General features: G+C 36.4%; 1 protein-coding gene and 1 long non-coding RNA gene across 4 annotated transcripts; one reads left to right on the top strand and one right to left on the bottom strand.

Annotated features, from left to right (window-relative positions):
• Positions 1-82: 82 nt before the first annotated feature.
• On the bottom strand, positions 83-27201 carry LOC124156018 (probable phospholipid-transporting ATPase IIB). Of its 3 annotated transcripts, XM_046530297.1 has the most exons (18): positions 26900-27201; positions 26419-26607; positions 24786-24930; positions 24589-24702; positions 23561-23995; positions 22653-22841; positions 19991-20112; positions 16171-16393; positions 12561-12743; positions 11430-11591; positions 10294-10455; positions 9707-9883; positions 9447-9617; positions 8138-8326; positions 6780-7318; positions 4017-4183; positions 3734-3937; positions 83-1294 (listed from the first exon to the last, which is right to left on the bottom strand). In XM_046530297.1, the coding sequence occupies exons 2-18, from the start codon at positions 26574-26576 to the stop codon at positions 1161-1163; spliced, it is 3474 nt and encodes a 1157-aa protein (XP_046386253.1). In that variant the 5' UTR covers positions 26577-26607; positions 26900-27201; the 3' UTR covers positions 83-1160. The 3 variants fall into 3 exon arrangements, with proteins under 3 accessions (XP_046386253.1, XP_046386255.1, XP_046386254.1); XM_046530299.1 differs by lacking the exons at positions 26419-26607; positions 26900-27201 and adding an exon at positions 26068-26243; XM_046530298.1 differs by lacking the exons at positions 26419-26607; positions 26900-27201 and adding an exon at positions 25624-25824.
• On the top strand, positions 25912-27358 carry LOC124156019. The gene is made up of 2 exons (XR_006864252.1): positions 25912-26002; positions 27195-27358. It is a non-coding gene; the product is annotated as an uncharacterized LOC124156019 (long non-coding RNA).
• Positions 27359-27649: the final 291 nt, after the last annotated feature.

Here is a 27649-nt window from a genome sequence, read left to right as displayed (position 1 = left end):
CAATACCTCTTTATGAAGACATAACAATCCTTATAAATACATAACAAAAATATACAGGGAACTTGATAGAAATGAAAAGGAATGAACATGATATTAGTTTAATATACTAAAATAAATACAAGGGGTGAGGGGATTTGCAGATAATGTCATGACTGTAATATAAATGGCATTGAATATAGAACAATTAAAACTGACAGAATTTCCATTTCTGCCCTGTCACAGGGGCATTTCAACATGTTACATTCATATTCAGTAATTTTATCTACTATTGAGTAAAAAAAACTATTATGTACTTACTTAAAAATAAAATGGTGACTTAAACAGGAGCTAATGAGTAAATTACCAATTCTATAAAAAAGCACACGACAAAGGGTAAAAGCAATGCAGTTATGCAAAGGAGCTGACACATATCACAAAGTTCTGGCAGCATTTCATCCAATTTCTCTACCCTAATGCACTGTCAACAAAGACTCCTTATGAATGAACATGATGAGTTTATCACAACCAAGTACACTTCCCCCGGCATACATGTATCCTGAATCAAGGTTGATTAATTGGTTACCAATCTTCATGTAACAGAAATTAGGTACTCAATAACAGAATATATTAGTCTCCATATACAAACAAAGTTACCAATTATGAAAGATTTAAGATGTATTTTCTTTAAAATTAGAACAAAAAGCACCATAAGGAAATAATGATGCTCCATAATATATGGAGGATGAAATCAAGTAATCTCTTTCCTTTCAAAATATGGAAGTGTCAAATGGCTCGGAGATAGTCTGTGAAGTTAGGTTACCATAATTAGGACAACATGGTAATTTTGTAAATGTCCTATTATCACAAACCAACAGTTAAGTTACTAATTTTCCCCATCTCTTTATCAACATCTTCTCTGAATACTTCACATTTTGATAGAAATCCTTCCTTCTTCATGCATGCTAAATAGATACACATACCTCGTCTGCCAAGAAAAACAAATAATGATGCATGCCTCTTAGGATATTACGCTCAAAAGCCCCAAAAGTGTTAATTAGAAAATAATACTTGAAAGAACCTAGAAAAGTTCCACAGAGAATGCTCAACAAAAATGACTTTGGTCAAAGAAGACTTCAAGCATGAAGTAATTTTGTAAAATGAATATGGTAAAAGGATGAGATTCATGAAAGTTTGGAATAACTGGGAGGGGAGAACTTTTTCCTCAGGAATTTTAAAATGTACAGAGGTAGGCAGCTAACCAGAGTTATGACCAAGACCTTCCACAAGAAATCAGTTGTTTGAATAAACTCCGCATCTGAAATGGATAAAAGGCCAATTAAGAAAAAGTAATATATTTTTAAATAAATAATAATGACTCAATAATTCAAGTAATTCAATGCATTAGCACATTTAACTGATACTTTTGGGACAAAAATGGAATAATAATTGAAAAGTTTGCATACTCCTGAAAACTCTCAATCACTAATAGAAATATTTAATTTAATTTTTATTGCCTTACTAGCTGACCTGACGAACTTTGTACGGCCTAATAATCACCAAACAGTTTAGTTACACCATTTATCAATCAAGAGCGGCTGTACTGATTTTAATAATTTTTAACTTATTGCAATAAAATATAAAATTCAATAAAAATACAAAAATAAGAACTACAATGGCTTCTCAGAAAGATATTTTCTTTATTCAAACTACACCAGGGACATAGAACAAGGCATGTATAGGTGGATTTTGTCAATGAAATTTTTTATTTTTATGTTTTTCACTTAGGAAATTTAAAACATTGTGGTCTTATAAAGCAGTTAATGAAGTAAAACCCATTCTTGGGGCAAGTTTATGTCATGTTAGACCGCTACTTGACTGACGCTCAAAATCTCGCGAAAATAGCCCCAAGGGAGCAGCATTAATATGTCATGACTCGTGGCACGCTAGTTATAACTCTGTTCGGAAAAGTGCACTCCCTAAATGTGCCCCAGTCTATCCTACACATTCGGGTGTAATCTCTTGAGTCAAGCACCTTCTGATATAAAAGTTTTTTAAATTTTTATAAGGCGCAAGATAAAGCGAATTAATTGAAAAACTAAATATAAAATCATAAATATTACAAACGCTGAAATATTGATCTTGTGATTTGATAATCATCATGACAATTGCAACACGAATTGGAAGTTGAATTTGTTTAAGCTCAAAAGGGTATATAAGTTGGGATCATGGAATCCTCGGAATGAGAACTTCACAATATTTGAATTTTCCTTTGAGTATGGTTGCATGAATCACATTCATTATTAGCTCTTTTAATCACCAAATGCATTCTGTAGCATAATTTTGGTTGGTTTATGTTTCGAAAGTTCACAAACACGAAGCCTACCTTTAGCTGCAAATTGTGCTGTGGTAAGCCAGATACATACATCCAAGTACTTCAAAAATTAAGATATATAGTTGGTGACTTCGTCTTCGTTTGTTATACAATCAACAGATTTGAATTAATGCAGAGTACCTACCAACTATTTGATCCTGATTTACCTAGTTTGAGTAAACCACATCTTCCTTCTAGGCCTTGCTCGCTCAATCAACCATTTGTGATTTTTGCGGTGGTAAATCATATTCTGGAACCCTTTGTTGATGACCTTACCTTCTGATGAAACGAATTTGCATACAATCCGAGGAAGTGAAATCAAACGGCTCGATTCGTCGACAGGAACACGGATATTATCGATAGTCAACAATTGCTTGGTGATTTGTTTACAAACACGGAAGTGAAGTGTCAACTCAAGTCGGAGTTACAATTAGCTTGAATTAGATTCTAAAAATATAATGCCAATATTTTTAATATATGTAACAATTAAATGTTATATAATAAACGTGCTATACTGTTACCAAACTCAGTCATTGAATTGGTAAAAACAAAAAAAATAATTTAATTTGTAGATTCAACAGCTGTTGCAGCGTTACCAACTCCTAAAAACATACCCCTTAGATCAAGATGAATTTTTTTGTAAACTTTCACTATTTTTTAATGTTTATTCTGTTATCCAGGACTGAGACGAATCTAAAAAACCAAATATCATTAAAATCGGTGCTGTCGTTCTCGAGGTATAAATGGTGTAACTAATACGATTTTCAACTTTCTATCATATACATAGATTTTCATTGAGAAATACTATAGAAACTTCTAAAAATACATGGCACTGATTTTTCCAGCAATCAATCTACTATAGGATGAACTTGGCACTAGTTAGTCTTAGGATGGGAATACAAAAGTTTTTAAAACCATGTTATGATGCATTCCCACCATCCAAGTAGTTACAAAGGACCTATACCTGGATATATGTTAGTTACAACAAGATGTGACTCCCTGCTCTGCCATCAAAACATTAACGTAAGATATACTAATCCAACTCTCATCCCAAAAAGATTTCATATGTGAGATTCTCATTTTTACGATTAGATTCAATAGCTTTTCCTCACATAGCCTACCAGTACTAGCTTATAAATTACCACCATAACATACCAGTCAAGCCGCAACATTTAGAGGCTAGTTTAGTCAAGAAACTTATTGTTCCAGATATTTACAGCTGTGACTCAACCAATTTATTTGAAATTATAACACATCTTTATTCATGAATATTAAAAACATAAACCATTCTTAGAAAAGCCATCTTTAAAAATATTATGGAAGAGAATTCAATCTTCAAAAGTAGGATAGTGCAAACTCAACTCTCTGAAACAAGTTACTTACCAAAATAGTCTTTCAGAAGAACTAGCGATAGGACGTATAATCCAAGACTGAGAAGCTCAGCCAAAACCATAAGATGATGCCAGGTTCGCACATTGAGTGCAACCATGATAAGTTCAGTTAGCACAAGAGATGAAAAACTTATTGCCACAATATGTATGAACTCATCCTCAAACAATACTAAAGCACCATACATAATTACACCACCTGCAAAAAAAGTATTGATAGAATTCAAACATGACTATAGGCTTAAGCAGAGTAAAAATTATTATAAGCAATTATTTACCTTGGTAAATACTAATTAGAACCCACATGAAGAATGTTTTGAAAGACAAAGATCTTCCTTTACTTAATTCCTTATAGAGTTCAGGGTAAGTGAGTGCAATTTTCCCTGATACATCCTTATCCAGGACCAACGAAAAAACTGGAAACATGGTGTATAGAGTGGCGTAACTTCACCCAGCACATAAAAAAGAAGAAAATAAGCTCATTGGAAACTTCATTGTGAAAGCAATCCCGTGCAAATTCTTTCATATCGATAAAATATTCAAACATGTTTCCTTTTTATCACCACACGTTTATATTATAATTTTGTTGTCATCATCTTCCAACAGAAAAATATATCTATATTTTATTTCAGACATTTAAAAATTTCATGATGAAACTTTTATGCTACTATTAATTGGAAAATTACAGGTGAATGGCTTACTTCGTACAATTAGTATGTAGCACTGAAATAAGATAATACCTCATTTTCAAGCTTCATATGAGTGAAAGCAAGTATCATATCTAAATGTCTTACTTAAGAGTTTATAAATACCGTATTCATCTTAATATAGTCCCCCCTTTTAAAAAAAAAACACTGGTGAAAGTAAAGGGGAGACTGTACTTAAGCATATTTTACAAATTTTTTCTCAAAACTGAGGCCTCAAAATTAGGGGGGGGGACTATATTCCGAGAAATACGGTAATTTATGATAAATTCCACAATTACAAGTAACTAGTTAAAAAATAAAAATTAAATGCAAATGGTATGACATTCAAATTACAGAATAAATTGAATAATTTCAAAATAAAAATTGTTATCATAACTTTCAAGGACAGTCATTTCAAAGTTACTGCAGTTCTCCAAAATTGAGGAGGGGAGGATGGCCAAAGTAGGTACTTGGGTAAGTGATGAACTATGTATGTATCTTGTGTCTAATCTGGAGAGGCCTTTGGAGATACCCAACTGACTCCAGCATCTCCATGATTATCAGAAATTAATATTTATTCACTGAAGAATTGCCCTGAATGCGTGAAATTAACGGTAGCAAAGCCAATAACTACACTCTTTTCCAATAAACAAACATTAAGAAGTTGACACACTGATAGCCAGAGTTAGTAAAGCATTTAATCCAGGATTACAAAAGAAATTCCAGAAAAGAAGGGGAAAATAACATTAAAGTCATTTAGTATATCATCGTTTTTAAAATACCCCTGCTGAAATCATAACAAATCTAAGCGTCCTTGTAGTCCAACTGGTAAAGCACCAGACCAGCAACCGGGAGGTTCTGGGTTTGTGTCCCACTAAGGCTGCATTTTTACCCTCTGATTTCTGGCTTTTTCCATCAACTACAGCACTGATGCACAAAGGTTAAGAAAAGACTTAGCTGTTTCACAAAATAAAATATCTTTGCGACCGGTTTCGATACAGCGTATCATCATCTGGCAATTACAAGTATCAGTACATAGAATTTATACCCTTGAAGGCGTTAGAGGGGTGGTAGAGTGGAGGTGGAGAAAGGGGGGAACTTTGGAGTACCCATTATTGGATGCAATTAGTTTGATTGTGTTTAGCTTCTACTAATTTTGTCCTTGGCACTGCCCAACAGTTTGCCAAGTGTATTTCTACTGTAGAAGGCAGCCTTCACTTGATCTTTAGGTAGTAATTTTCCAGTTTTGTTGGATATACGAACGAGATAGGGGATTCTACGCCATTTCGTGTCATCATCTTTCCCTCTATCTGTGTAAATAAGGTTGAGTGCGAGGACAAAATTAGTGCCGGAGAACACAGCGGAGTATATAATCTCCGTTGCAATGACTGCAATTCCTGTTACATAGGAAAAACTGGACGGAATTTCAACATCCGGGCCAAGGAACATCGTTCATGTTTTATTAACAACAAAGAAACCTCACACTTTGCCAAACACCTCTTGGATTCCGACCACACAAGCGATTTCGAACCGATAATCCTACATAAAGAAAACAACGGCCCAAGGCTTGACGCACTCGAGCAGTTGGAAATTTTAGTGGGCCAAACCTCACCCAACATAACATTAGTTAATGAGCAGTTGTATTCTCACCATTCACCCCTTTTCAATGTTTTTTTCTGAGAAACCATTACGGATGACACTCACCACTCCATAACACCCCTCCCCGTATTTCGTCATCATACACCAACCCTCGTCTACCCCGTGCAGTGACCCATCAGCGACGTACTTCCCAAACCTACCTTCCCTTCCCTTACCCCTCCACCAAATAATACACCGCAATTCACGACACCACTTCTCTCACAAACTATCAGCAATACATTGTATGCTTCACAGATTATGATTGATTCCATTGTTGAATTATACAGGATGAAGAAGCTAAACACAATCAAACTAATTGCATCCAATAATGGGTACTCCAAAGTTCCCCCCTTTCTCCACCTCCACTCTACCACCCCTCTAACGCCTTCAAGGGTATAAATTCTATGTACTGATACTTGTAATTGCCAGATGATGATACGCTGTATCGAAACCGGTCGCAAATATATTTTATTTTGTGAAACAGCTAAGTCTTTTCTTAACCTTTGTGCATCATGAAGGAGTTTCACCATGTTACGCCAACCACCATCGCATTTAACTACAGCACTGTTGTCCACATCCTATTTCAACCATAAGTATCTATCCCTTTCCTCCTTACCTTATGAATGTATTTGTATTGCTTTTACAAGTTAATATTTCTACACATTCAGAAAAACAAATTAACAACAATGCAAATAGACACAATCAAGGGAAACATACCCAACCATAAGGAAACCTTGATACAGGGCAACTGATGAAAAATAGAAGACTGATGAAAAAACTGCTTGCATGGTGGAAATGACTAGACCCCTATGGATTACAAACTGGCCAAGGGATGCCGAACGTTTGTAACTACGACGACCATGAACCAACATAAGACGGGCCAAGTAGCGAAACTGGGTCACAGAAAAATCTGCAGCCAGGGATGCTTGGCGTCCCTCAGACCCAGCTATTCCAATGCCAGCATCTGCCGCTTGAATCATGCTGACATCATTGCCTCCATCCCCAACAGCAGCCACGGCTCCTCTCCATCGACCGCCACCACTTCGACTGCCACCGCCGCTGCTCACTCCGCCTTCGCCATTTGCCCCAGATACACTTACGCCACCCCCTCCGGGAGACCAGCCACCACCATGGGCACGTGCCCTCACTAGCCTAGCCACCTGGGCCTTCTGAGTGGGTGAGCAACGGCAGCAGACAACACCTGGGCTTGCACATGCCAGCTCCATCAGCTCCTGTTCGTAGTACCTCAAGCAAACCTATTAAAACAACCAGATACAATGGATGATTTTACATCAATGGTTGGTGAGTTAACACTATACAATACATCTCTAAAAAAATACACGTGGCTGGGGGGCCCAAACTTCCGCAATTTCTACAGCCCCATTCTCACAGTAAAAATAACATTCACTTAACACATATTTTCATAATCCATTGCTATTACAATTAATTTAATTTTATGCAAATTTGATTAAATGGACATTTTTTGTCCGTGGATTACCTCCCTAATGGAAAGAATCTTCGTTGTGACATCATTTTTCCCAAGCCTTACGATTGTGGATGGTAAACATGCACCATAGTACAATAAAAGGAGGACAATCTTCCAATGACCTTTGTCATGAATATCATATGATGCCGCTGAACTGCTGTAATCTCAAGGTTCCTACATTAATTGCTTAGAACTGTAATGAAAAGATTGGTATACTGCATGCTCCCATGTTTTTCCTTCCCAAGCAAGTTCCTTTGGTTCCCTGGTATTCTTCGTCCCTGTGTACAGATTTATATGCTCCAAGTTTATCTCTAGGTGCTCTTTGAAGGACTTTTTCTTCAATTTTTCTCTCCAAGGTTCCTAAATTCTCTAAAAATTTATGAAGACTGAAAGAAGTTTTTGAGCTAATCACGGCCACTCCATCACTGATAGACTGATCTTCCTCTAGTTCAAACTGTACATAAATATATTGTATACACATAAACATGATGGAGGGTGAAGTAATTCAGTGGAATACCAACAGAGTGAATGAATATTTTTGACATAATAATTAAGCTCACATCACTTTATAATAATTAGTATACTTTACCTCCAGAGAATCACCAGTGATAACCAGAGCACAGTCTTGCTTTTTACGAAAAGCGTTCAGCTCCAAATGGGCATCTGTGCGAGTTGTAACAGGCCGGAATATATGCATCCCCTGTGTTCTGGAGACCAAGCGAGAGCTTTTTGCAATGCAAGTGGCAGTTTCCAATTTATCACCTGTCAGCATCCAAATCTTGAAAAATAATGAAGAGGAAAAATCAAGGAGAGACCAATACGCATGAATCTAGCTAAAAACTGAATTCAAACAATATGCAACTCAGGTAACTGATTACTATTCAAGAATTTGATTTTTGGGATGCACAATAGGATTTTCAATAGGAAAATCAATGTGTATAAATGAGGCAGCTAAATAACCATTCACCTTTCGGAGCCAGTTGCAAGAATCAAATTTTGACATAATTTATGGCTGAAAATTGGAAGAATTAATGAAATGGACCACAAGAATGCAGTTAAGCGCTTAGCCAATGTACACATCTGATCCATTGCCCAATTTATTTAAGCTTCATGGGGTAGATGATTAAAAGTAGATTCAGCATTAAAAAGTCAGCAATTTTAAATTTCCTGTCGGTTTTATAATGTGTAAAAAGAATAGCAGAGTTTTCTTTAACAACAACCTTTGGTGATAGAAAAATTATTAAAAGGTTCTCGTCTGGCATTCATAATTAAAAGATTCTGTCATTCCATCACATGGGCTCTCATGGGCATGAAAGGTCCTAGACAAAAAAAACGGATTCAATTCTGAGGTAAATACTGGTTTTAGAGCATTAAAAACAATAAATTTTTCATACAAGGCCGAGTAAAAATTTGTTCACGCTATGATGAGTTGCTAAAAAAATATTGAGGAAATGTAAAAATATTTTTTCTAACATTTTCAGTTTATTCCATTACAAATGATCAAGTTGTTACTAAGATACAACACATTAACCTTAGTTGTCTCGACTTTGGGTAAGGCCAGTAAATCACCATGTTCTATAAAATAATTCATGTATATTTCAACTTTACCAATAAACCACACAATAAAAAAGTGAATTTTTACCTAGTCTTCCAATGCCATACCTTGTCCCATTTGTTTTGAAACACGAAATTCAGCTATTTCTGAACATTATCACATATAATCCTTGTACCTCATTTCACCAAGCCTGATTAGCCCACTGCTACAACTGCTTCTTGTCCCTCTGAGAGTAGAGACTAACCTCTACCCAACTGGACTCAGTTTAAACTAAGGTTTCAAACCTGGTTTTTGCACTTTGCAAAAGATGTCTCATTAAAAGCAAATGGATCTCAATAATTACCTTTATCCCAGCATTCCTTAGAACCTCAAGTGTAGGACGCACTCCTTCCTGTAGTCGATCTTCAACACCAGTAACACAAAGAAGTTCCATCTCTCGCTCCAAGCTTTCAACAACAGCTGCAACTCTAACACCCCTATCTGAAACGCTCATTCTTGCAGCATTGTAGCGAGTCTGCAAGCAGTATTTTAATTTTAATAGACCATAAAAGATTATAATTTCACTTTAAAAGCTTGTAATTTAAAAAGAAACACATAACTTACTTCAAAGTCCAAATACTGCTCTTCTGTAAGGGACTTCTTGGCAACAACAAGGGTTCTGAATCCTTCTCGTGCCATATTATCACATTCTTCTTCAAGCCAGTCATTATACTGCACAATTCCTGACATGACAACATCAGCACCCTTAAGGTAAAAAACTATTTCTCCACTTTGCTCCTCCTGTAATTTATGAGAATTTTCACTTTCAGGAAATGCATAAGAATATATCATTCAAGGTAAGGTTAATGTTTGTCAGTGTGATTCCAGTAGCAATGAGAAACAAAAATAAAGTATGTGATTAGTTGAGGGTGGAAGAGAGTTACTAGTTGAATGATTTTCTGGTTTGTAGCTTACTAGCAGGCTTGGGAGAAAATTGGTTGTTTGAATCGACTGCATTAGAAATAATGGAATAAAAATAAAAGATTGGGATCAAGTTTGTAACAACATAGAACTGATCAAAAAACAGCTCCTCTATATTAAAATTGAAAATTTTCAAGTATCACTCATTCAAATCATAAATATTTGGGATTCAACCATTGTTTAACAACAAAAATATCAGTAACCACATTTACAAAGAGGAATATACCAACCTTGACAATAACTCCCATTCGCTTTGTCTCTGAAGTAAATGGAAAAATTTGTAAAATAGTATAGGACAACACAGCCCCTGTTGGAGTCCTAAGATGCATGCTCACCAAATCCCGTCGAACCAAGGCTAGACCAACCTCTTCTGTCCACTTAACCAATGCAACCTTCAAAATTAAATAATCATTACTTTCAGATGCATATCATAATGAATCACATAAGGAAGCAACAAACAATGCACCCTGACATATAAAATCGTTTCAGGTTCGATTTTGTGGAAGTTTGATTTATCCATGATTAAATAACACAAATGGTAATTTCCACACTTTTAATACAAAACTCAACAACCGACCATGGTTTCAACACACTGTGTCATTTCTTGTCACTGTCAAGAAATGACACAATGTGTTAAAACCATGGCCGGTTTTTGAGTTTTCTATTAACACGTTGCGTACCGGGATATTTAAATTCCTAGGAACGCCGATCCTTGACATATGTGCCTATTAGGGCGTAATGCCTTTGGTTTAAACATGGTTAAAAAGCTAATGTTTAGAATATAACTTTACCCAATCAAACGTTATAATGTATCAAATCATCATGAACAGCGAACAACAACTGAAAACGCACTAACGAATACGTATTGTACGCTTTAAAATTGTTTAGGTTGACGCGCCTAAATGACGAGAATCTTCGTCATCCGTCCGGAACGTTCGGAAAAAAAATGACGAGAATTCTTGCCATCCGTAGGCAACGTGTTAAAAGTGTGGAAATTACCATTTGTGTAATTTTATGTATCATGAATATGCCCTGAGTCAGGGAATGCTAATTTTTCCCATTTTGCCAAGTATACTAATCGCTTTCAAGCATTTCAGATTTTGAAGCATTATCTAGCTAAGTGATTATAAATATAGGAAACAAATAACATGAATTTGATTAAGATTACCATAAAAAAATAATTCCCCAAAATTATAATAGAGCACACAAACCCCTTGCTTAAAAGATCTGACGTGCATAAAACACTCATGTATTAGCATGTTTAACGTACATAATAACGTACATAACGTACACAGTATGCATTATCAAGCATATGTTTGAAAGTCCACAAGATTTTCCCAAGTTCCATAACGTTCACAAAATATACCTCATCTGGACTTGATGCCTGGTACACCACGTTCTGCCTTGAATGTTGATCAGCCTCAGTTTCATGACTTTCTTCCGTGGATTCCCCATCTCCCATACTTCCACTGTGACCTTCATACACTGGGGTCACATTATGACATAATGCCACTGCTTTAACAGCTTCCTATAAGAATACACACAAACAAACTCTTATTACCATATAAAACATTCAGGAGAAAATTTAGGTTCTTACTCCCAAAAAGACTTGATACATATTTTTCCTCTATTACAAAGAAATCTTTCAGACATGAGGATAAAAAATCAATTATACTAAGAGATTACAGAATTTCATAATAATAATACTCCTCAATTTCTACGCTCAGTACATTTTTTTCTGAAATTATAAGTAAGACTTAAGTCTCTGAAACCATAAGTAACACCAATATGGTAGACTCTTAATGATTTGAAAAATAAAGTCTTAGAAATGAACGTATCAATAAGAGAACATCTGAGCATCAACTATGCCAGAAACAAGATCCTGAAATATTTAATAATATATACAATGAATTTTCACTGTATAAAAAAACAATTTCAAAAATTTAAGTAAGTGTCCGGCGATACTTGGTAGATATGTTTCATCTCCATGAGAATAAAGAAAGAATGGTAAACTTTCACACTATTTTATTTAATTAACACATAGTGTCATTATCAAGGTACAAATTAGGTGCAAGGTGCATACACTGGGGTCACATCATGACATAATGCCACTGCTTTAACAGCTTCCTGTAAGAATACACACAAACAAACCCTTATTACCATATAAAACATTCAGGAGAAAATTTAGGTTCTTACTGCCAAAAAGACTTTATACATATTTTTCCTCTCTTACAAGGAAATCTTTCAGACATGAGGATAAAAAAAAACAATTATATTAAGAGAGTACAGTTGCACACATACAGCATTTCTGCCAAAAAAAACATTATAGAACTGAGGAAGGCCAATTTGTACCTTAATCATGACACTACGTGTCGAAACCAGGTAGATGTTCATTTAAATAAAATAGCGCGGAAGTTTACCATTTGTTCTTTATTCTCCTGAATTTCAAAAATGTTACAGAAATGACATTACACTATATTTCCCAAAAGGAACTAACCTGGACACGAGTAACTTCAGATCGCCGCAACTTGGCAGATGTGGCTGCTGAGCTGATGGATATAGACGCTGGTGTTGTACTTCCAGTTGTCAGTCGAAGAGGGGATGGTGTGGTTGCCCCACCACCTTCAGGTGTCTGTAGGGTTTGGGTTTGGGAATGAGCTGTTTTGAGATGGGCAGCCACCTAGAAGAATTAAAAAATATATTACAAAAACAAAAAGCTAATGGACATTAATGAATGCCCAAAACAGTATGATTTACAAAAACAAATATTTTGCTGTGTGAACTTTTCCCAGGCCTCCCATGGGGTGGGTAATTTCATTTCCGTTGATGTTTCAATTACTGACTTGGTAATTATCCTCAAGATTTATTTGCTATTTATTTATTCAAGCGGTTGCACACATACAGCATTTCTGCCAATTTACAGTGGTGCAGTAACAAACATGAAATTTAAACGCAAACAATGAAAAAAAAGAACAGGCAAAAGATGGTAAAGAACAAAAATAAAAGACAAGTGGAAAGGGAGGTGTACGAGGAGGTTTATTTATCCGCCGGTGAATGGGACAAGGCGAGATTGACAAATGAGTTTAAGGACAGAAAAAAACGGATCAATATTATCTGGCAATGAATTGAGCAGGCAGTAAAGGTGGTGTTGGAGTGAGCACTTAATGAGGGATAGACTTGGGGTAGGTGTAAGAAGTAATGAATGTGTACATACGGCTCGTCTAGGCACTCTGAAATTAATAGAGGACAGCAAATCAAGACAATCAATGTGTGAGTCTAGAATATTGTAAATAAATTTTAAATCTGTTTTAATCCTTTGATGGCAGAGATCAGTGATTGATATAGAAGATATGATTGAGCTGACTTCTCAATCTTGCATAGTCTCTGTTTGGAATCAAGTATGTACCTCCTCATTGGTAGGTGGGTCGATTCATTGGTTGGTAATATTAAAATGTCGACAGAGATAGAGCTACCCTGAGGTAGACCTGAGAAATATTAAGGCAATTGATTTTCCAGGAAAGTGCTATGTTGTTCTAAAAAGTGAGTGCAAAAGTTTATAAAACATACATAATATAAGCCTGAGAATGACATTACAAAAGAAAACCTAAAAATGTGCTACATTTAAAGGGCATTTGAAATGATTATAAAACCTCCCATCTTAATATCAGTAACATTTGGCATACTCGCTGTTCTTCATTCGTCACAGTCTCTGAACAATCACAACTTACATAGAATCAAGAAAAAATCAACAAGTTAGATTGTAACAGGAGAGGGAAAAATATCCAGGAAACAATCAACCTAGGCTCACTAGTGACCACTGATTTTCACTCTCCATTAATCATGATTTTCCAAAGTCTGATACCCTTTGCAGATACTTCCTCCATATGTTTGATGGATGCAATTTACAAAAATGTATGAACATGTACATAAAATTTTTCTCAATGACTTACCCCATTGTATTTGCTTGGCCCTGCTTTATAAATCTAAGAGAAGATATCCCTCACTTAAGGTAAACAAGTTCAGTATCCCACACTGCTAAGTCCAAGAAAAAATAAACGACACAGTAAAACGGAATGATGAAGTTTAGCATGGGAGGCACTTAACTTCAATCTTTGATGCCTTTCCTCCACAGTCAAAAGACGTTTTCTAAACAGCTAGCTCTGACTTCAGTAACGTCAAAAGATGAAGTTAGAAAACACCCTAAGGCGTCATTTATCTAATTAGATGACTCTTCATTCAGAAGTAGCATATTTGTCCACCAATCAGATGCAATAAGATGACATACTGTAAAAGTGATCTACTAAGAAAGTATACATAGTTTACTTTGATGTCAAGAAAATGACAACAGTGGAACCTCGATCTATCTTTTTCAGGGGGATGGACGAAAAACACGATGAATGTGGGAAAACGATCAATACAGGAATGTTAGGCTAGGTTGCCTATGTCCCAGGAAATGAGGGATTTTGGCGTGTAATTATGATATTCGCTAAAGGATCGAAACAAGATTTTGGCTAATTACAAGAATACTAGTACTTTATCAAAACACTTAGGTCATATTGCAGATTCGACTATCTTTCAAATATCCTAAAGGAACACGCCATCTCGCTAAAAAATGTTTGCACTCCACTCGGCATTTACACTGCTATTATGGATTTCTATCTGATGTAAAAATTCTTATCCATCAAAAGCCATTTTCAGTAAATGTATTCACGAGAGAGATGTGCACGTTCTGCCTAAAACAACCGCTTTCACTGGTGCAGTGATTGCTAGTTAGATGGATCACAAAGGCCAAAAATAGTCTTTTTTTTTTAAATGTTCCTTTCTAATAAATATATTTTTCATATGATTGAGGCAATGAGTAAAGTGTGAACAATGTTGCATTAATCGTCAGCGGCATGCCCACCTGATCCTCAGCTTCATCCCACTTATTATTTTCACCAGGTAGCTCGCTCTACCCCCACCCATACCGTCATGTGCTAGCGGACAAAGCGAGGCATTCCGTAATATTCACACGCTTCTAGCCCAGATTCTTTTCTTCATCTTCAATTATATCCAGTCCATCTTTTAAAGTTCTCACTTGTTTCTTCGGAAGGGCCATGTTCTGAAGATGAATAAAAATAAAATTAATAAAAAATAAACCTGACTTTATTACACCCACACGGAAAACACTCGCTAGTTTGAAGTCAACCCACCCTGGAAGTACGGAACCACTCGTGTGAGGTGAAGTTCGGAACTGATGCTATCGGGAAAGGTGTACGCAGAGCATACGGCAGAGGGTGAAGCATGGCCATATGACTGCGCCACGAAATTTGTTGTCCTAATAAGAAGGCAACTTACCCACTCATTAGTAACTCTGACAAGAACGTGAGACTTTATAGTATAACTTGTAAATTGATAACTGATGATAACCTGATATCCTGTTTTCGGAAAAAATGCCGAGAAGCTCAGCTACGAGGACATCAAGTTTCACCAGAAATCACCATCCTATTTTTCCTAATATTTCCTTGCTTAAAATGCTTAAATAACGTTAGAAATGCGTCGTCTTAGGTCCTGTTCTTTTTTAAATTACATTCACATTACTATTATTTCACTCTAATTAAAGTAGAATAGCAAATGCAGAAATTAATTGTTAGACAACTTTTGGGCTAATAGGTGATCCATGCAGCTTCTCCCTATGGTAGTTCTATCTCCTGGTGAAGATTCAAACTATGTGCCTGTTGTAATTAGCCATGAATGACATGTATACATTTTGTCTCATTTTCATCAATCGATGGATGCAGGAAAATTATACCTCGGGACCGCGATCTTCGAACGATCAATGCAGGAAAACGATACTTTGGGGAACGATAGATGCGGGAAAAAATTACATTGTCTACATGGAACTTTATTTGGGACCAGGAACGGCCAATGATGAATGCGGGAAAACGATGAATGCGGGAACGATAGATTGGGGTTCAACTGTAATTATTTTAGCACTTATACGAGCCATCATTCAAAATATTTCTTAATTTTTATTTGGCTGTAGTATTTTAGTCTGTTATGAATCATTCAAATATAAATATATGATACTCACAAAAAAGAGATAAAAATATGTAATTAGAACCTACCTCATCGAAAGTTTCAGCACCATATGAAACGGTTCCTAGGTGGAGCTTCTTCAAGATCATTTGATTCTGAGTAAGTGTGCCTGTCTTATCAGTTAATAAATAAGATATTCGACCTAATTCTTCAGGAATTGTTGTTGATCGTACAACTGTACCAGCTATTTCAGGATCCCTCTGTATACTCCAGGAATAGAAAGCCTTTCCCATGTCCAAATTCACCCGTAAACTGTAAAGTGAAATGTAGTACAATGATTATGAAAAAAATGTTTCGAAAGCATCATCAAATATCAAATAACTCACACCAATTTGGAAGCCTAATTTCCAAAGGCAGCGAAATTAAGGAATACATATAAATATACATGTGTAGAATTATGACAGGGTAATTTATTTGTAGCATGAAAAACAGCAGAGTATCACAAAACATAGAATGATGATTTTATGCATACAAAATATTATTCCCTTGGAGGAGGAAGAAGTTATTTGAAAACTAAAATTTAATAAAGAATTTTACAATGGATCACCAAGGAGATTAAAACCATAGATGCCCATTGGTAACATACTTTGCCAAAATTTTTTTTCAAATGAAAAATTCTTTCCTTCCCCTGATTAAACCCTGTTCCTCCAGTTTTTTTAGTTGTGTAGCTCTTATTATTTCATGATTCTATATACAGTAGACTCTCATCAATATGACCAACCTTATTATGAAGATCTTGTTTTTACGAAGCGACTTCTTGGTCCCGACAAAAAGTCTAATCGAACTTATAGTAAAAGAATCGTTATTACCAAATTTTCATTATTACATCATGCAACCTACGATGCATGCACACATTCAGTGGCAGAACTAAGGGGGGAGTTAAGGGGGCTATAGCCCTTCTCTACCCCGCTGGGTCGAAACACACACTAGATAATATCAAAATTTTTGAAGGTTGCCACTTAGTGCAAAAGTATTTAGTTACATTTTCCGATATATTTACCTACTTGAAAGGATTGCAATACAAATTAGCTCAAAAATTAGGGCCTATTTAACACGCTTTTGGAATGTTACAATCGAGTGCCAGATCCGGAGAGGGGTGAGGGGGGATATTTCCCTTGGGTACTCAATTTACACCATATAGAATGAAAATTTTGTTCAGATCCCCACTACTGCTGGGATTTTACCCTCCACTTAGTCCCCCCCACTTGTCCCTATCCTAGATCTGCCACTGCATGCACGCATCGTAGGTTGATTGAGTTGTACATATATCGATTTCTCAAGGATGTTCACACCATTTGCTGTTTAATTTCCTCACGTCAACTTCCATTCAGATGTTACTTACTTACGCATCCCCTGTTTTCCCCCAATTGTTGTCTTCCTAATTGTACTTCACCATATTCATCATTTATAAAAGACAACCATCATCCACATTCTTCTATTCATAAAATCAAACAAATGTGTTTTGTTTTGCGTATTTTTGCTCATAATTCCATTGGGTACATCAAGTGGCAGATCTATGATGGGGGGTAAGGGCCCCCCATCATAGGTCACTATAACTATCACTACATCATAGGACTATAGTCCCCCCCTTGGGTATCCAATTTACACTAGATAGAATGGTAATTTTTTTCAGACCCCCACTACTGCTGGGAGATTACCCCCACTTTGCTCCCCCTTATTACTATCCTGGATCCGCCACAGGGTACATCATACACATGACTCTAATACTGTTTTGCTGAGCAACTTTAAGTATTTTTATATTGTATTTTAGTGTTTTTTCAATGAAAATACAATAAATTTTGGCATGGTATTTTTGCGATGATTCCTAAAAGTAACACTCATACAAAGTTCATTATTACAAACCTCCAGTTTTTTGGTGTCGCAAACTTCGTAATAATGTGGGTCTACTGCATGTAAAGGTATAGTATTAATATTTTCATAAAAATAAATGTTATTAAACTCATTTTTTAAATACTCAGCTTGCCATTTATGCACTTGAAATACATACGTTCCTTTCTACTTCAGCTCACAGGCTCCATATTTATTTGATATTTTGAAAGACCTACCAGCAGAGAATATTGCTCAATGTCATTGATTTCATTTTAGGGCATAATCACATTTGTGATTTAAGGGGAGACAAAAATCAACTTCTACATTTTTTTCAAAAGCACAACAATACCTTAGAGGCAATATCAACATCAACACTATCAAAATGCATCATTTTTTAATACTATGAGAGAATTAGAGTAATTTGCAAGACTTTACACTGGATTAAACAAAAGACATCAACAGACCAATAATCATCAACAAATCTCAATTTGCAGACAGCGGTAACGTTGAAAATTAAATCCAGTTCAATAACCAAAATGTATACCAGTATGCCACAAACATTTTAGACTGTATAGAAAATTTTTAGATTGTATGATTGATTTTAATAATGATAAGCTTAAACAACTACAGTATACTCCCGATTATCCGGGCTAATGAAGGGGAGAGGTGGCACAAATATTCGAAAAACATGGATAATCCAAAATTTAATTTTATTTCTGTAATTTCCATAATTTACGTAAATCAAACAATCTATAATTGCTTACGCACATTGCCTATGATAATAGATTGCTTTCCGGAATCGTTAACAGCTTTCTCTTCCCGACTGCGATCTTTTTTGCGGTGATAATGTCATTGTACCCGTATTCCTACTGCTACATGTAATACCTGGTTTCCGAAAACCACGCACCTCTGGCTGCGAGGTCATGGATTCAGAAAAGTGGTTTGCACAAATCCACTTCGAAACCACTCAGTGATGCCGACTTACAAAAAATATTGGGGGGGCCCAAACCGGGGATCTTGCCTCGAGAAATTTTATAAGTAATGAGTTTAAAGTTTTTAAGCAATTTAGAAGAGTCATACGATCAACATTAGAACCCTGATAACTCGAATCTCGATATCTGGACACTCCCCCTCAAGCCCCATGGAGTCGGCGCCACTGAAACCACTGCACGACGTCGGAAACTACACTAACAGGCACCATGCCTAGTAGTCGCATCTCGCACAAGTTGCCCAGGATGCAACGGCTGCGGGACCCGGATCCCTAATCACTGAGCCCCATTCCGCACCGTGATGCTTGAAAAAGAGGAGCATGGAACTCCCGAGAAGGCAACGGGAGCGCAATTACGCCACTGCGTATTTGCGGTTATAGGAAACCAGGACTTTTGGCAAATTGTCTACACAGGGGAGTGCTTGGCTATGACTCATGCTATCTCTACTTCCACTCCCCCCACTGCTTTCACTTCTACTGTTCCATTCCTATCCAATTTGACCTTGACTGGTAACGGGGTAAACATGCCCGAGTGCGACAAAATCTCCGGTCCCCTTGGGCCGTAATCAACTGCATGCGACGCCACAGCAACAATTGCGCATTAGCGATATGAAATAGGCATACAATCTGAGATCGTAAGTAACATTTGTCTGAGTTTATGCATGATTAACCATTGAAGAATCTTCTAAAATTAATCTAGAGTTTTTTTCTATCGTTGTCTACAATGCTAGAGCAGACATCCAAGCATACTTGAAACATTCCGTGTCAGCAAATAGATAAAACAATTCCACTTAAAGAAGGGGATTCTAATGGAAACAATTAGCCCGGTGTAGCACTGTATTTAAAAAATTCAAATATCTTGGTGCTTTTTTGTCTGATTTTATTTTTTTATAAAGATTGCAGAAAACCTGGACCGTGAACTCATGCACGGATAATCTGCAACCTGGATAAAACGCAACCGGATAATCGGGAGTCTGCTGTATTAATGCAATCAAACATGAAATTAAAGCAATTAGAAGCGAATGACTTACCTAATAGGAATGATGTATGAAAATAGCAGAATAAATCTGAACATATATCTATACCAAGGACCACTGAAACCTTTGAGACACATCATAACCAGAGTTAATCCAATTACTGCACAAAACAAGACCTGCAATTAAGAGAAAATTGGATTAGCACAGTTTGAAGCACAAAATAATTATACACTGAAAACTCTGGTTTTTATGAATAACATTATTACAAAGTTATTGTCACTATGATATCATGGTCCTAATGAAACATCGCTACAAGGTTTGAAGCAAGCACAGCAGAATCTAAAATGCTGGCTGCTGTACAAATTATGAATTTTTTCTGGGCACCCCACACCCTTCAATTTTAGTACTTTCAAAGAAAACAATGGATGTTTCGCATAAGCAAGTAAGCTAGGTAAGGATAGAGCTTTCCTAATGGATTAGTGAATCTTGAAGGGCATTGAAACTATCCGAGGTTCAAGAGAGGCAAATAATTCAAAGAAATAAAGATGGAACTCTTACTTTTTTTTGTATATTAGAAATGATGCGAAGCTGCGCTAGGATAATAATTTAAAGGAGACTTTATGCGTTACATTCATTTATTTCCACAAAAATATCAGCAGATAAGGCAATTCCTGTTCAGGAAATAATGGAACAAATATTTCTTGATGGTGAGGGGTTTCCAATATAACCTTTACAGGCTGCCAGTTCTTGAAAGGGTAATGGTGTGGGCTAATACTTAATTCCAGAAGACCGTTTTACACAGGGCACGTCATTGCACAATCTGAAGTATGTAGAAAGGCACAATCATAATTGCTTCATGTAAAGCGGTGAATTGCTAGAACACACGCAAGAATACCTGGATGTGAGATGGCTGAATAGTCCCTGTCCTCATTCAAAGCTCGCATTCTCACAATTTCAACAAATTTTTTTAGTGCTGACAAGTGCAATGACATACCCCATGTAAAACAGCCTTTAATGTGACAGCTTGTGTGTCCTCGTGAAGTGTAGCTACAACTGAGACTAGCAATAAGGGGGAGTCACAGGGACTGGTTGTCATTCCCCACTCACTGCCAAGTGCATTTAATCATTCTAACCACAATAACAGTTAACCCTTCCAAGATTTAGTCTGTGACTTTGCCATCTCTATCAGTTGCAGTTGCCGTAACAGAGCTGCTAGACAATATTTTTGCTCTGTTGTTGCAATTGTGCCTGATGCTCACTGCGTTAAAATATAAATTTACTGAGAACAACTAAGAATGCATCTGTATTCAGAGAGAATATGCATCAGGGATCTAACTAAGAACAAGTGGATATTTATTCGGCCAACAGCTATTTAGCCATGACTATCAAGACCGTTTTACACGGGGCACGGAATTGCGCAGGTTAGAGCTGCATTGATTTCTAAAATGGCGTGGAATAGCGCGAATGCATGAACGAAATTAGAATAGGGGCTATTTTGACGTCTCGCATCCACGCATTATCGCATGTGTTCTAGCAATATACCGCTTTACTTGACGCAATTTTGATTGCGCCTTCGCACGTACGTCAGATTGCGCAATTCCGTGTACCGTGTAAAACGGCCTTCATGATTGTAGCTGGACATGGCATGAATCATCACAATGGACAAAATCGAATCCACCAATGCCTAGAACACCATGAATATTGACTTTCCTCATGTAAATAATTACTGCATGATGAGAGATGATCAAGGAGTTTTGAGAGGAGGGCACAAGCAGGAAGTTTTGACAATGGACCAGGGGTGGGGGAAATCATACTCCCATGCAGTATGAGGATGACTACATCGGATAGAAGACCAAAGAGGTAGGAGGGGAATGCGCCCAGGCTGGATAATCCCAAGGTACTTGAGTTGATTCCTTTATTCCATTTGAAGAAAAATAGTGCTACGTTTTCTTAAGGGTAAGGACTGAGCTCTTTGAAGCTATCTGCTCTCAGATTGCCATCACTAAATTATTCAATATTCCCAGACACATTTTTCAGGCATTTTATACATCTTTAACAGTCTCGTTTTTTATTTTGGGTGAGAGTATCCTCTACTTACTGATTTTAACAGGTTTCAGTCGCTTACCAAACTCTCATGTCATTCCAATCAGATGTGTAGAAAAATATCCATGCTACAAGCAATTTCCAAGTAAAGCCCAAATTTCCAAATTTTTCCCATAAAACAAATAAAATTTCTATAAATATTGCCCTTTTTCTGCTCAACAGGGATTGGTTAAATGCAGGGTAAACGATCAGCAACCTCTGCTGGGAGGAATTTGATAGAGGTCAGAGGAATATCATTCAAATTCTGAGAGCTCTACGAATAGCTGCCCTCTTAAGATACCAGGTCATGCCACATAATCAACTTAATAAAAATTGCATTAACTCACAAGTATGGTATGGTATAATGGATAGTTTTGCACCTTCCATACGAAACTTTGTGAAAATCAAAAGCATCATACCTGGTCTGTAAATATTAAAGCAAATAATTATGACCCAGTTCAAAATGGAAATGATGACTTAAGAGTCATTTGGAATGAAACTTGAAACAATGTTATGTCTTGTACTGGATCACATCCCCTGATTAAAATAACAACGATACCAATGGACTACAGTAAAAAATTAAACTCTGGGATATCACCAGGCATAACTTGATTGGAAAATTATAACATCTTACCTTAGTCAACTGATTAATTTCCATGTCCAGGAGACCAACTTTACTGCGAGGCTGTGAATTATTCATGACTGATCGGGTCTCAGAACCAGTGTAAACAACAACCCCAAGTGCAGATCCAGATGCTACCACACAATTGGCCCACAAGGTATTTTCAACATCCAACGACTCTTCCCCACCACCTCCGTCACTCTGTATAATGAAAATCGACAGTTAAGTACATATACAGAAAAACATACATAAAATTGACATAAATCAGCAATAGTTTCATTTACTCCTGTGAAATTCTTTCACAAACTATATGTAAAACCATAATATAATTTCAAAAATTAGGTTGATCCTCTCTTAAAACTACCCTAGGAAACATGCTCTAATCATCACAAATTGATGCTGTACAGAAAACCTTAATTTTTTGATCTCCAAAAAAATAATGTATGAATAAAAAGTATTTATAAGTCATAATTATCATAAAAAGTAATTTCCACCCTTCTTCATAATTGCTGATTTATCACTTGAATATATTATTAATTTTTCCGTGATAACATTGTATATGTATCACGAGTGTTATGCCATCAATGCAAACACTGGTTTTGTATCACCTTTTATAAGGACTTAAACACCCCAGTTTTGCATCTGATATCTAATAAGAGGATATTTGTTTTATGTTTTATCAACAGAATATTAAATGGTGGAGACTCATAAGAGCTTTGTGGAATTAAATTGTCAACATAATGAGACGCATTTTCATTCTATAAAGCCATTATATTATGAAAAATCACTAGTTTCACAGTAATTTACTGAAATGAAGAAAAAATATTTATTAGGGTAGATTACACGACAAATTTAGAAAAATTAATGAAAAATACAAATATAATCACATTGAACTGATTAAAAAGATATGTATCTCTTACCCTTGTAAATGTCCCAACAAAACCATGGATGTCCTTCTGGGGACGCTCGGCATACACTTGGCCACCAAGGGAGAAGACATCAGCATCTGATGCCAATTTTTGTGTGGCTGGTACAGCCAGTCTAAGTTTCCAGTCAGTCTCTCCATCTAATTGATCAGTTCGAACAAAGCATGCCCCAGACCTCTCCGTGGTACGCAATAGAACAAGGTCAGCAGGCACACGCTGGCCTTTCTCTACAACAACAAGATCCCCCACCCGAAGTCTTGCTGCAGGTACAGCAAGAGAAGCCACAGCAGTTCCACTTCCACTGCTCCCACCAACTGAACCAGCGCGAGCAAGTCTACGATATAACTGGCAGTTGACTTCTCGATCTCTTCTATATCTTCGATAATCATCAACAGCCTCTCGGAATATTGTAACAGCAAGGACAAAACTCTGATGGACAAAACAAATCATAATGCGTTCATCTCTTTTGAATTTGTACATTGGCCTGATAACACAAAGCTTACAATTCAAAATACTGACTATATTAATTCAGATTATTTCACAAAAGACATTAAATGAACAGAAATTGATTATTACTGTTGAAAAGGGTAAATATTGTGCCTAGCGATGACAAAAATGTTAATATCCCAAAGCAGAAAGAGGGAACAGAGTTTTAACTTAGAGAAGATCTGGACTAGAGTTTACAAGCACAAAAGCATGAGTATGGCAATAGCTATTGCAAAATTACTTAAATTAATGAAACAAATAAAAACAGACCATTGAGGATTTGATTGCTAGCATTATGACTTATTTTATTTTAATGCTTACATTAAATTACACTAGTTTGCCAATACTCTGAAATAGTATGACTTCCAGATAATGAATTCACACACTCGCAACAATCATTTTAATGTATCAAATATTTAGTCAACTTAAGGTAATGCTTTGGAAGACCAATCGAAAATACAGATTGAATATAGTACCCTACTATGTATAAGTGTAGCACAGAGATAAAAAATATAACAATTAAATCAAATACTTACCAATGGACCCCAATAAGTATAAAGATATCCAATTCTTATATCTGGAATAAACTGACTTGTAGCCATAATCAGGAAGTAAAGGTTGAGAAAAAATTTAAATTGTTGAAACAGTACCTACAATAAAATAAAATGGTTTATAATAACTCCCCAGTCAGTAGCAAGATAGGAAATAAATGCATAAGGGTTTACACACTCACCAAAGGTAGAAAAGTGATGACATTGTACTTTTGGTTTCTGATGACATTTGGTGGAAACTTCTCTGGGCTAACCTGGCCAATTATAATATTTCTAGCTTTGAGTTCACGTTGTCTTCGACACTTCCTCCATATCCACTGGCAAAGCCTGTGGATACACAAAATATTCTTCACATCCAAAAACTTCAAATGATTATGATATATTAAAAAATGCAAACCATGAGCCATAAAAATAATTATAATAAAAAATTATTACTATTATTAAAAGAAACTTGACACAAGCAATTTTTACAGATTGCATCTTGAAAACACACCGTTCAAAATGAAAGGTAATGTGAAAAGTGGATGTAAGGGTTCTTAACCCTTACATTCACTTTTCACATTAGTTTGTCGTCCAACGAACTTTTCGTCATCCTCGATTCTTACTAACCCTCGAATTCACTTCATTAAAACATTTATCACAGCTAGGAATTATTATCACCAAACAATCACTAACACACGGTCAAATTAATTATGGTTCAGAGAGATAACTCTCTCCTTGACATTTAACGGTAATTTTGGAATTAAATACTAGGACACAGGAAATACAGCCGAAAATAATATTTTTCACGTGAACTATAGAAAATATTAGCACTTCGAAGAAAATAACCCCACTGAAACCAAGAAAGTAATGATAGGGTATTAAGAAGCCATTTCGTGACTACCAATTAACGTCAGCTGCCACAAAAATACGATACCAGGTAAAAACGAAAATAAGCCGTGAGACAAAGAATACAAGATGATATAATATTGGCTGGAATCACGTCCAGAGAAACGGAGGGCATTGTTATTACGGTATTACCTCGAACAAAGACTGCTGCTATGTTTTGGAATCAACGGAAGGTCTTCCGTGCCTTTCGTCAAGGCTGTGGTAGACTCTGTTCGGCTGTTTTGAGTCAAAGAGGTCATAATTGGAACCAGATCCGAATCAATACAGCGGTGAACACTTTCTCAATTAGTATATTATAACCATCGCCTTCTAAACACTCTCCCTCGTCTCTCTTTTTGTACCCGCTGACTTCCTTTATTGACGTTTTTACAAAAACAGCTGACTAACGATAGTACATAAAACCAGCTGCACTCGTCCACGGCTCGACCCACACCACCTACATTCGCCGATGCATGACGATATTTCGTATTGGATGATCAAATTATATCAACATTGAACAAATATTTTAGATGTGAGTTGAATATACATTTTATATAGCTACACTGTCAAGCATACTAACACCAGTTACTTTCTTACTTGTCATCCTCATTGCCTTCACCATTATCCATTACGAGCATTTCGTCATCCTTTTCCATTTTTGCCACGGCTTTTCATGAGTTTACGTCTCAAAGTGATCTCCTATTTGAAATCTCACACATAAGCGAGTACTATAATATAATACAAGATTAGAACCAGCAATTACTCATGGGTGAAAGAGTAAGTGCCTCCGTTAGTCTCACTCGGAACAACTTCTTGATATCGCTCCTTATCTTTTTGTAGCGTACGCACGTCACAAAATGCTTGACGATGAGGCTCACTCGGTCTTAAATGTTCGATAATTATTGCCACAACGGTAAACCTTTAAAATCTTTGAAAACAATTACTCACCGACAGAACACAAGCCCGAAGCAACCCCTTTGCTTCTTCGTGTAATGAGGTTTATAGCTATCTCGAGCATCCTGTTCTGTAGGGGGTAGCAAATACTCCCTTTCGTCCAAATCAAAATCGCCCTCATGCAATGCAACACGCAGCGGTACTTCTTCCATTCTCGCTAACTTCTAAGCATTCTTGCATCGCCTACAAGGATGAAATCACATTAGGAGTTAATGACCAATTTTTATGCTAACCCAGGCATTAATCTTCACACTTGAATACATTCAACAAGGGACATTCAGCTTGTATGATCCCCAAGCACTATATTACAACTTACACATAGATTGATCAGATAATAATTTATTTTGAAAGTTAATTCACAAATAATTGCTAAAACATACAGCCCGGAACAGCGTTAAAGCCGAATAATAGCTTTTACTGTAACAAGAGCTAGCCCCCAAAAAGTTTTATGGATACCAATCAGAGCAAGAAATACCTTGAACATAGTAAACTACAACTTTATTTCTCCAACGATCTATATTATATACGCAATATTTCCCGGAACGATGCCTGATTGTCCAGCACACGCCTTGATTCACGATCACGCACTATTTTGTTTGTTGTGGTTGAAAAGCGCTACTCTTTTTTTTCCAGCGGGTTGTGGTCTTGTGTACAACTCTTCTACAGTTTCATTCATTGTGATTTCCTAGTGTTGTGGAACGTTTTAGGAATGTGGATAAGATATATATTTTTTCATCATTTAACCCTTTCATTTGCTGGGACCCAATCAGAGTGCTCCAACGACCCAGCGATACGAAGCAATCCGAAGACAGCAACAACGACAGGAGAAGAGTGAGAACATCCAAGAATCCGGTTCCGGATTGATCCGGTTTTTATCACGCATTAAAACATGTCATCGCACCCGAGAAGATTTAAATAAATGGATGGTTTAGCACTTACGATGTCAGTCAATTATTCGGATGTACAATCTGTGTAAACATAACATGATGGAGGTAAGAGGCGCCTCCGAAATTTCCATTCATTTGACCTAAATTATGTGATCCGTTCACTCCATTTTCTTCTCGGAAAATTGCCGATTGGGCAATGCTGGGCAATGTTTTTTTGGTTGTATTAATGTAGGTACGTAGCATGGCTTCCAATTGAAGGAGACCATTTTAATAGTAGTTTTTTGAATATACATGTAAGTATTTTTCGTGAGAGAGATTACTGCGAAAGTTAATCCATT

This window comes from Ischnura elegans, chromosome 3 (assembly GCF_921293095.1).
Source record: "Ischnura elegans chromosome 3, ioIscEleg1.1, whole genome shotgun sequence".
NCBI lineage: Eukaryota > Metazoa > Arthropoda > Insecta > Odonata > Coenagrionidae > Ischnura > Ischnura elegans.
Note: the sequence above shows the minus strand (reverse complement) of the source record. Positions and strands in the feature narration are given on the sequence as shown.

Coding starts and splice junctions, on each gene's coding strand:
- LOC124156018 (XM_046530297.1), bottom strand. CDS start 26,576: ATGGAAGAAGTACCGCTGCGTGTTGCATTGCATGAGGGCGATTTTGAT. Junction 22,842..23,560: donor TTGTTGGGACATTTACAAGG/GTAAGAGATACA, acceptor TTCATTATACAG/AGTGACGGAGGTGGTGGGGA. Junction 3,938..4,016: donor TCTAATTAGTATTTACCAAG/GTAAATAATTGC, acceptor CTTTTTTTGCAG/GTGGTGTAATTATGTATGGT.